At 27.8% G+C, this 12,167-nt stretch overlaps 1 protein-coding gene across 1 annotated transcript; it reads left to right on the top strand.

Moving 5' to 3' along the window:
• The first annotated feature begins 609 nt into the window (after window positions 1–609).
• On the top strand, window positions 610–8,362 carry LOC124500070 (iripin-8). The gene is made up of 2 exons (XM_075731075.1): window positions 610–1,362; window positions 6,655–8,362. The coding sequence occupies exon 2, from the start codon at window positions 6,787–6,789 to the stop codon at window positions 8,023–8,025; it is 1,239 nt and encodes a 412-aa protein (XP_075587190.1). The 5' UTR covers window positions 610–1,362; window positions 6,655–6,786; the 3' UTR covers window positions 8,026–8,362.
• Window positions 8,363–12,167: the final 3,805 nt, after the last annotated feature.

Raw genomic sequence — 12,167 nt, 5'->3', positions numbered from 1 at the left:
AATCCCGAAATATTTAAGCTTCTTTTTCTCTCTCTCTCTCTCTTTATTATCCATCTATTGATGTTTGTGCGTTTCTCTCTTATTTTTTTTTTTTTTTGTATTTACAAAGAAAACGATTCTCTTTCCAAATTTTTCAAAAAAAAAAATCAAAGATAAACAAACATTTTGGATTCAAATAAATCAAGAAAACGACCAAATTCTCTCTCTCTCTACTACTACTAATTAAATGTAAATGAAATTTGGCGCCAAAATAAATAATGAAAAAAAAATCGAACGATCGATTGATTGATTAATGTTTAAATAATGATCAATTTCCAATAACCAAAAAATATTAGCAAAAAATGATTCAAACACACACACACACACATACACTAATCAATCAATCAAAACAAAAATCAAATCAACTCAACTCAATTACTCACTCACTCAGTCACTTACTTGCTATTACAAAACACTGAAGTTTGTTGGCAATAAATAATGGAAAAAAAGTGTGTGTGTGTGTGTGTGTGCGTGTGCGTGTGTGATGGGTCAAACAAAAAGCATCATTTTTTTCAAAAAAAAAAGAAGAAAAGCTGAAGATGAAGATGATGATCGATTCCATAATGTACAACAACAACAACGACAACAACAACAACAATAATAATTTACTTCATCATCATCATCATCAATATTGGGTTTTTTTTCAAAAAAAAAAAAAAAAAAAAATCACCACAACCACCATCATTTGGTTGTTACAACAGAAATGTTTTGAATCTTCTTTTCTTTTCTTTATGTGGCCTATTTTTTTTTTCTTATTTTGCTTCACCATATACACACACACACCATGATTATGATTATATATAATGGTGATTTTGATTTGATTTGATTTTTTTTTTTTTTGATTTTTTTTTTTTTTTTGATTTTTTTGATTTTTGATTTTGTGTTCATGTACATATGGTGTAGAAATTATTGTTTTTTTTTCTTCTTCTTCTTCTTCTTCTTCTGGATACATTTTAACTGTCATACATACATATGTATACAACGTGATGGATCGAATCGATCATCATCATCATCATCATCATAGATTGAATATATACCTGAAAACTTGTTATGAAAAAAAACAAACCAAATAAAATGGCATTGTTGTTGTTGTTGGCCTCGTTGTTGTTGTTGTTGTTGTGTGTTATATCACATCACATCGTATATGATGATTCGATAATGATGACAAAATATATACCGATATAAAGATCAATCATCAAGAGTAAAAAAAAAAAAAATAGATCAAAATCAACATATGTATCATCATAAATTGTCACTACTGATCATCATCGTTGAAATTATCGTTTTTTCTCACAAGATTCATTCAATTCAATCATATGCAATGTATGTATGAATAATTTTATTTTTCATATTGATTGATTGATTTGTGAATTTTGAAAAAAATCCAAAAATTTTTTGACAATTTCTCTTGATTACATTACATTACATTATTTTTTTAGAAACTGCTAAATGGTCATTGTCATCATTTGATGATGATCAACGCCTTTAAAATGTGTGTGTGTGTGTTGAATATATTTTCGGCTTTTGTTTCAAACCAGATCAAATATTTTTAGATCCGATTATTTATCCGTTTCTTTATCATTTTTTTTGCGAGCAAAAACTGTGCATCATGATGATGATGATAATGATCCCTAAAACTATCTTTTTTTTGCGAAAGTTTTTAAACAAAAAAAAAATTTTTTCTTTATTTGATCTAGATATATATTTAGTATATATGGCCATTATTATTATTGTCATCATCACAATTGTCTGTGTGTGTGTGTGTAGGATTTTCATTTTTTTTTTCCATTAAATGATGATCATGACGATGACGGCGCCACCTGTTGACCTTTGAATTTTTTGTTACTTTGAATGGATGGATTTTTTTTCATTTGAAACATGATTGTAATACGATTGAAATTTAAGAATTGCAAAAAAAAATAAATTCGAATCAAATGTTGTATTGTCCATGTATGGATTGAATAAGATAATGAATGAATGAATGAATGAAAAATTTGTGAATTGAATTAAAAAAAAACCGGACGCATCGTTTTTTTTTCTTATTTTTGCTTTACAAAATTTATAATTATATATTGAGCTTCTGCTGGCTGGCTGACTGACTGACTGGCTGACAATGATCGAGAGTATCGAATTGTGTCTAAGATGAATGTCTCTGTGTGTGTGTATGGAAACCACAAAGCTGAATTTCCTTTCCATTTTCATTTGTAATAATAATCAACAAATCAATCAATCAATCAGTAAAAAAAAAAATTATGAAAACAAAAAAAGACCGTATCCTTTGGATACTTTTGATATATAGGTTGGGTGAATGAATCTGGTGTCTGTGAACAATGTGATAATGTGTTTTTTTTCTTCTATTTTTATTTTTATTTTTTATTTTCATTTTGTTGTTGTTGTGAAAATTTGATTGAATGATTTTAATTCATAGATGTTCATGTAGATGTCTTACATCCATCAATTAAAGTGTCCATCATCCACAACGAACAACAACAACAACGAATGACAATTATGAAACTTCGTTGTCATTGTCGTCGTTTCAACAAGAAATTTTTTTTTTTAAATTAAAAAAAAAAATTTTTACTTTCATCTTGATTGGTCACACACACTTACTGACTGACCAACCATTTTTCTGATTATATTAATTTATGCATTTTTGTTGTTGTTGTTATAAAAATCATCAAAATTGCGTGACCAACCCGGAGAGACTTTTTCCGTTGTTGTTGTTGTTGTTGTTGTTATCGATCCTATTACTTATTACAAATTATCTGATTGATTTTTTTCCCGTTTTATTACAATTATTATCGATTATCGATCATTGCACCTTATTTTTTTTTTGTTATTGTGGTGGAATTTTTTTTTCCTACCAAAATAATGATAATGGTGATGAAATGATGGTTATTTTTGAATTTATCAAATAAAATAAAGTTGGAGAAATCAATTGTTTTCAATATTTTTTTTTTTGTGTGTGTGTGTGTGAGTGCGTTCGTGTGTTATTGACCCATGAACCAATTTTTATTTTATTTTATTTGTCATTAGTAGTAGATGAAATTATTGATGAAAAATAAAAGTGTTGACAAAATTTCTTTTTCATTTTTTTTTTACAATTTTACTTTTCATTTTATTTTATTTTATTTTTTTGGCATCTTAATCATCATCATCATTTGGTGAATGATAATGATAAGATCTGATAAGTTATTCAAACTGGAAATCTAATCTGAATTTGATCATCATCATCACCATCACCATCACCATCACCATCGTCATCATTTATCGTTGAATGACCCTATGTGACCATAAAAATGACCATAGCTAATGACATCAGTAAAGCGAGAAATGTAGCAAAAAAAAAGAATATATTTTTTTTCCATTCAAAACATTTGTCCACTTCTTCACTCAAAATACAAAATTCTTTTTCGATTTTTTTTTTTTTTTGGATTTTACTGGCTGACCAAAAATAAACGAAAAGATAAACATTTTGCCATCAATCACTATATCATCATGACGACGACAATGACTTTATAACTTGTACATATATTTCCAAATGATGATGGCAAATGATCGATTTATTTCGTGATCATTTTTTTTTTTTTTTTTTTGTAAAAATAAATTCTTATTTCATGTAAATGACGAAAATTTTTTTTTGTTTTGCCAATTCACTTGACATTCATCGTGTTTGATGAGCTATTAAATTTTTATTTTTCGTTGATTTTTTGTGTGGTTGATTGAAATTTTGCAATAAAAAAATCATCGAATTGATGACAGATTGAAAATTGAATTATATGAATGTTATTATCATTATACATGGCCGAAAATTCATTATTCATTCCCGAAACCATTAACACAATGGGCAAAAAAATTTTTTTTTTGTCTATATAGCGAATGAAATTTGAGCTTTTCAAACAATTCAATCATCATTCATTGGGAATTTTATTGTTTTTTTTTCTTCATTTTGATTGTAGAAAAATGAAATTTAAAATTTTTTTTAAGCTGAAAAAAAATGATGAAAAAAAAATTCATGATAATTCGGACCATTAAAATTTCCATATAATTCATCATCAGACACAAACACACAAACACATTCACTTTGTGTGTCATTTTTCTTAATTCAACCGGTGGAAAATTTCTCTCAAACTTTTCATTCAGAATTCAGAAAATTCAAAAATTTTCGGAAATTTTTTTTTTCTTCATCAAATAAAGATATCCGATCCATCATCTCGATGATGATGATGATGATGGTGGTTATGGTACATATAGAGATCCATAAATCGCACATTGACATCATTATCATCATCATCATCATCATCATCATCACAACCAACAGATGAAAGAAAGAAAGTATCCAAATGACAAAGAAATTGATGTTTGTTTGTTTGTTTGCGACATCTTGGCCGAATTTTATTTCTCTTGCTCTCTTGCTTTCTGTCCATCTATTCATCATCATTTGGATTTACTGGGTTTCCATCATCATCATCATCATCATTATCATCATTAGGAAAAAAAATTTTTTTTTTACACCCGATTCATCAGAAAAAAAAATTTACACCTTTTTCAACAACAACAACAACAACGAAAAAAAAAATCATTCGCTTCTGATGGATAATCTACATTGATATTCAAAAAAAAAAAAAAATCGTATCACAAGGCGATTTTACAATTGAATTGTAAAATCGCCTTTTTTTCTGATGATCCATAATAATGGCGATGATGATGATGATGATGATGATCCTGGTGCATTATAAAATCATCACTAGCTCGCTATCTCTATATTTATCTTTCTATCCATCTAGAATGATGGAAAAAAAAGTAAATGTTCATTTCTTTTCTTTGTTCTAGATTTTCGTTTGTTTGTTTATTCAAAAAAAAAAAAATTTTTTTTTTCTTGTGACTGTTCACGCGTTTTTTTTTGTTTTGTTTTGTTTTGTTTGATGTGACACAATAATGATAATAAATATTTTCACACATCTCACACACACACACAGGAAAATTGTTGTTGTTGTTGATAATGATGATGATGATGATGATGATGGTGACAAAAACAACGACAAGAGGCATTATCATTAATTCTCAATGATTGATTATCTTCGGACATTGATCAGATATTTATTTATTTATTTATTTTTCGTATTGAAAATTGTTTAGTTTGGTTTTGTTGTTGTGTAGTGGGAAAAAAACCCGATTACCGTGACCATCAATATATTGGTATATTTGTTTGTTTGTTTACCATTTTATTGATCTGAGCATAATAATTTGAAGATGTTCGTTTTTTTTCAATTCAATCCATCAATTTTCTGGTTCATCAATTTTTTTTCATATGTTCAAAACTTGATGACATCTTTGTTCGTGATTTGGAAAGAGAGTGAACAAATTTGCAAACACGATGGAAAAAAAAGAAAAACTCACGAATTTGCAATCATTTTTTTTTTTTTTTTTTGGTCAATCAACGATGAAAAGTCAAGAGTCTAATAACCAAAAACAAGAGAAATCTGGTTCGTTGCAAGCAATGCCAATAACAAAAATATCTCTGGTCTAAATTTCCATTTTTAGAATCGAATTTAAGAACGAAAAAAAAATCCAATCCATTTGTCATTCAAAGAAAAAAAAAAGAATTCTGAATCGTTTCCCCATCATCATCGACCGTAAAAAAAGCGGGCCATTCTAATAATAATGATAATGATGATGATTGACCATTTAGCAGCCATCAAAATAAGGCGTTGGACATGATAATGATGATGATATACACAGAATGGATTGAGTGTCAAAATATTTATGTCACATTATGATCACCATCAAAATGTTTGTGTTGTTGTTGTTGTTTTTATTTCTAATCGAATTTACATTTACATTATATTTGTTCACATTTGATGGTTGTGTTCATCATCATCATCATCATCATCATCATGAACTTTGTCTTCGTCGTCGTCGTCGTTTTTTGATATAATGATGTGACGATGACACGACGGTGCTGATGGTCTTGATGATGATGATGATGATGATGATCATCATCATCATCATTTTCATGATGTTTCAGACTGATTGTCTATTTGGAAAAAAAAATTTTTTTTATTCTTCAAAAAATCTATTGTTATTTATTAATGTTGCCATCTGATGGCAAATTTCTGGCTGAAAATTGTAATCAAATTATCACTGTAGATATATATTTTGTTTATATATAGTATAGCAATTTAAAATTGAAAAAAAAAATTTTACACAAATTCTAATCGAATGACCACTGTATTAGTTCCTATTAGCAACAGTAGATGTATACAAAATGAGAAAAAGTTTCATCAATATTGATTTCCAAAAATTTCATAAATCGATCCATAGCAACCATCATATTTTTTGTCTTTATCTATTAGCGATAAATCAAATTGATTTATAGGATTTTTTTTTGATTTTGAAAAACACTAAAAAAATTTTTTTGCTTTTTTGCATCATAATTATTCATGATGATGATGATGAAAATGAAAAAATAATCAATTCAGGGTCAAATTCATTTATCAGCATCAAATGATCAGAATTATTCATTTATTGAAGAAAAAAATTTCCTCTTTTTTTCTCTCATTCATGCATTTTTCTAAGAATTTTTTTTCTTCCATTTTTTTCCATTGAAAATAGCTAGAATATTCGTATATATAAAATGCCATTTTGTACACACACACACACACACACACACGCACATATTGACTTTGAATCGATTAAATCGTTTGTTATTCTCATTGATCAAATATACGATCAAAAAAGTCGAAGATGAAAATCAATTTGAAAACAATTTGTTTGTTCTGTGTCGTTTGGTTTCCAATCTCAATATTGTCTGATGATGATGTGGTGAATATTTTATCCAAACAAACTAATCGTTTTGGTTTAAATCTATTGGACGAAATAGCCAAAAATCGTGAAGATCAAGGACAAATATTTCTGTCACCATATAGTATTGCGATGGCATTAGCCATGGTTTATGCTGGCAGTGGTGGCAATTCACAACAACAATTACAACAAATTATTGGTTATGATGAATGTATTGATATTCGTCGAAATTCTTGCCAGGTTATCGATACTATTGAACAGATGAATCAACGATTAAGTCAAATAATAAACAATGATATGGCGATTGAAATTGGTAATTTAATGTTGATGGCTGAAAATTTTGAAATCATTCCCGAATATTTTATGGCTATACAGAATCATTTTAATGGTGAAATTATTCGTGAAAATCTTGCCGAAAATGGTGTTGAAGCTATGAATAAGATTAATAAATTCATTTCAAATCGAACACACGGTATGATTGATCAATTTTTGACCATGCCACTCGGGCCGGCAGATCGATTCAGTTTGTTCAATGCTATTTATTTCAAAGGAAACTGGGAATCACCATTCGAAAAAAGTCAAACACATGAAGATATTTTTTATGGCCAAAATGATCGTCAACGACGTGTACAATTTATGCGAAAAGAAGAATATCTCAGTCATCATGCACTTGATAATTTAGATGCCGATATGATTCTATTAGAATATAAAGGCTATAAAGTAATATTTGTTGGAATATTACCACGTAAACGTGATGCTGATTTAGCGAAATTACATAAAGCATTAAATATGACAGAAATCCAGGAAAAAATCCACAAAAAAGGTGGTGGATATTGTGTGGTTCATTTACCTAAAATGGAATTCGACACAACATATGATTCATTACAAAAAGAAATCCAAACAATGGGTATTGAAGATATTTTCGAAGTGGGTAAAGCAAATTTTACTGGCATTACTATCAATGAACAATTTGCAATTGGAAAAATGCTACATAAAGCCAAAATTAAGATCGATGAAGAAGGTACGGTTGCTGCAGCTGCATTTGGTTTTATTATGGTAACATCTTCTGGTATATCGGAAGAACCAGTACCCGAATTTCGATTCGATCATCCATTCTTGTTTTTTATCCATCATAAACCAACTGGACAACATTTATTCATGGGTGAAATACGTTATCTATAGGGGGAAAAAAAATCAAAATCCAAAATCAAAAAACCAAAACCAAAACCGAATACATTGCCATCTATTTTTGTATCACAAAAATAAATGTTGATTCTTCTTGTCCAATAGATGGCGAGATTGTTTCACATTTTATTATTCAAGTAAATTGAATGAATTTTTTTTTATTTTCACGAAAAATTGAATCAACAAAAAAAAATATCGATGATATGGCAAAAAAAAAGAATTTTTTTTATTCACAAAAAAATACAGACAAACAATTGTCAAAAACAGAACCAAAATAAATAAATAAATAAAAAATATCGGTCTCATCAGATCATTTTTCCTTTCTTCAACAAAATTCTGGTCATGTTTTTTCTTTCTTCTGTTTAGTAGAACCAAAAAAAAAAAAATCTAATTGCGTGCATGTTTCATATACAGCGGTAGATGATCAGATTGTTGATTAGCCATTGATACTGGTGCTGTTGGTGATGCTAAAATGTTGTATATTTGCACAAGACAATTTCCTGTTGTGGTTCGTTATTCGTCAATCCAGTTGGTTTTTTTCTGGTCCATTTTTGTCTGATTTCCTCAAATATTTATTCAATATGACCATATCAGTATCATCATCATAACACACACACACAAAATACAAATTTAGTTTTTTTTCCTATTTTGTTCATGAAGATGATGATGATGATGATGATGATTATCCATCATTGACACCTTATCCATAGCTGTGGTTTTCAATTTCTATATGTCTATTTCTCTCTCTATGTTTGTGTTTTCCAAGAAATCAATAATTTATTACAGTAATAATAATAAATTACATCATATTTCATCATATCATATATCATCATTTGATTAATATTCATTATTATTATATGATGATCAATAATTCTAACGATTGATTGATTGATTGATTAATTTTGCCAAATGTATCATTACATATATCCTCTAGCAATCCCTTTTTGTTGAGAATTTTGTTATTTATTGGAACAAAAACGAAAAAAAAAAAATTTTTTTCTTCATCATTATTATTGATTACATTTATTTATGATATGATGACAAACAAATCTAAATTACAATGTAAATGTTGGCATGATGATAATGATGATGAAAAAAAAAGAAAAGAACAAAAGAAACAAGATAGAGAGAGCGAGAAAATTATACATTTTTGGTTGAAATTTCAGAATTTCAAATGGACACATTGAATGAAAACATCCACTGTGCATTGATTAGTTAGAAATTCTAGCTACGTTACATTTTTTTTTCTGGAACTCAATTATTCTTATAAGCATAGTAAATAAATAAGTAGAGTGGCCACTGTACTTGGTAAAATGATAATAATAATAATAATAATAATAATAATGGTCAACTGATTACATTTTTATTATCATCATCATCATAATCATCATCATAGTTCATGCATTAATTTTCTGCTATTCAAGTATTTCTTATCTTTTTCTTCATTCACTTTTTATTATTATTATTATGACAAACATGGCGATATTATGGCGAGAAAAAAAAACAATGACGATGATGACCAAAAAAAAAACTATAAATATGAGAATCATGATCATATATAAAATCATGACTTATATAAATTGTTAAGATGGATATCATCAATTTATCATTATTGAAAGTTGATCATCATGGTCATGTAAATCACATTTTTTTGTTGTTGTTGTCTTTTTTCTTGGATCAATATATATATATATATATATTTCAAGCGAGATTTATATATCAATGCACACATGTTTGATAATTCTAATGGAGGAAAAAAAAGTCGTTTTCTCTCTCTCTCTCTTTTTGTCTTGCTTTTCAATAATCATTACTTTGGCTGCTGTTCGATTCAGTTTGGCCACTGAAAAATCAATTTAGTTCACATTTTATTTAGGGTTCAATTGTTCCAAGAAAACGAATAATGATGATGATGATGATGATGATAATAATAATAATGATGATAACTATACGTAGAGACAATCATTTATTGTTTTTTTTCCATTCTTTCTCTCTCTCTCTCTCTGTCTCTATCTCTCTTTTTCTGCCAAATGTTCTTCAGTGTTTGTTTTCCGTTTCACATAACAAACAACACATCATAGTGAACAAATGAAAACAAAATGAATGAACAGCATTAGCAGCTCTATGAATCGATGAACAAAATATGATGAAAAAAAAATTGTCCAATTTGTTTGGCTTCTTTTCTTTCAATTTTTTTCTGCATATATTCATTTAATATAATATAATTCCAAGTGTTTCCAGTTATACACTTGATTCTGAACAATATTCTGTTGCTGCTGTTTTGTTGTTGTTGTTGTTGTTGTTGTTGAAACCGAATATTCTGCAATGTTTAGTTGTGATTATTTTATATGTGACAAAATGGAATCAATAAACAGACAAACAAATGGGAAAAAAAATAATATGAGAGAGAGAGAAAAAAAAATCTGATTGAATTTGATCAACAGCAAATATATTCTTATATTTGGAAGAATTTTCATCTATTTTTAGTCATCAACACTAAATATAATCAATAAATGAAGATGATGATGATTAGATCTGATTTTATGTGATGTGATGTGAAATGATGATGATGATGATGATGATGGTTGATTGGAAAAAAAAGTTTACATCACCATCATTTATTTTGGTTCTATAGATTCTGTAAATCATCGATAACAACAACAACAACTTTCTATCAATGATGATGATAAGAATGATAAAGCAGCCGGTAAATTAATCAAATTATTCTCTTTATTATTGTTGGTTTGTTGCTGAAAATTGGATGGAAATTTTCTTTTGCTTTCGTTTTCGATTCCATTAATGTTGATGTTGATGGTTTGTTGTTGTTCAACGTCACCATCAACCGGATATTATTCTGATTGAATAGAAAAAAAAATTGTCAGTTTAATTTGGTCATTATCATGTCATTTTGTTTATATTTCGTTTGTCATTGAGGATTTTCTTTATTTTGATTTCCGATTCTCTTCTCTCACACACAAATACACAAATAATCTCCTCGACAAAAAAAATCCAAATGATAAATTGTCATGATGTGGTTTTCTTTCGTTTTTTTTTTTTTTTTTTTTTGAACATTGACAAATGTGAATTTGTGTCAGCCAAATAAATTTAATTTCAATTCAAAATGGGCTTCAAAAAATCTAAAAGCAGCGTCATTTTGGTTGCACAAATGAAACAAGATTATGATGAAAATCTTATAAATGAGAGAGAGAGAGAAAAAAATTGCAAAATTTTCATTGTCATTATTGCTCGTTTAGAAAATTAAAAAAAAGATGCTGAATTCGATAGCAATATAAACCACATAGAAAAATGGATTTGAGTAAATTAAATGGAAAAAAATGAGGATTTAAGCCAACCAAATTCAAATTCAATTCAATTCAATTTTCTCATTACAGAAGAAAAAAAAATTGTTTAATTTGTAGAATATTCATGTGTATGTCGTATATATAGGTTTTTTATTATTGTTGTTGTCGTTTTCTTTTGAACTTTACTTTCATTTGGATTCTTATATTCGTATGTTTCTTGATTCTTGGTTCAATTTATTCTTTTTTTAATTCAATTTTTTTTTTTTGCTGTAGATTCAGATATATAAAATGATTTATGTATGTAAACCAGTGTATTTTTGTCGTCATTTTGGTTTCATTTTGATTTTTTTTTTTAATGAGGCCAGAAAAACAATGTCTTTAGTTGTCGTCGTCATCGTCGTTTGTTTGTTTGTTTATTTATTTATTTGTTGATTCAAAATTCAATTTTTGCAGAATAATTCCTGCTGTAGTGGTGATGGTGTGGGTGTTGGTTGTGTGGGTGAGGCTGGTAAAAATCTCTACCACAATAATAATAATAATAATCATAATTAATTGTCATCATTGGATTTTTTATGTTTGTGTTAGTGAGTGTGTAACGAGAGAAATGAAAATGAAAAATTTTTCATTAATTATTTATGTAATAATAGAGAGAAAGAAGTAGAGTAATGAAAAAAACATTTACCAATTTTTTTTTTTTTTTTTTGGTTGTTGTTGATAATGGATGTCGATGCTTTAACAAAAACGACAATGACGACGACAACGACAGTAGCAGCAGTGTTTTTTTTTACATTTTACATTCAAATAAATTTCATTTCATTTCATTTCTCTATATCTATATAA

This window comes from Dermatophagoides farinae, chromosome 5 (genome assembly GCF_024713945.1).
Source record: "Dermatophagoides farinae isolate YC_2012a chromosome 5, ASM2471394v1, whole genome shotgun sequence".
NCBI lineage: Eukaryota > Metazoa > Arthropoda > Arachnida > Sarcoptiformes > Pyroglyphidae > Dermatophagoides > Dermatophagoides farinae.
The sequence above is the reverse complement of the archived record's forward strand: the minus strand, read 5'-3'. Positions and strand labels throughout refer to the sequence as shown.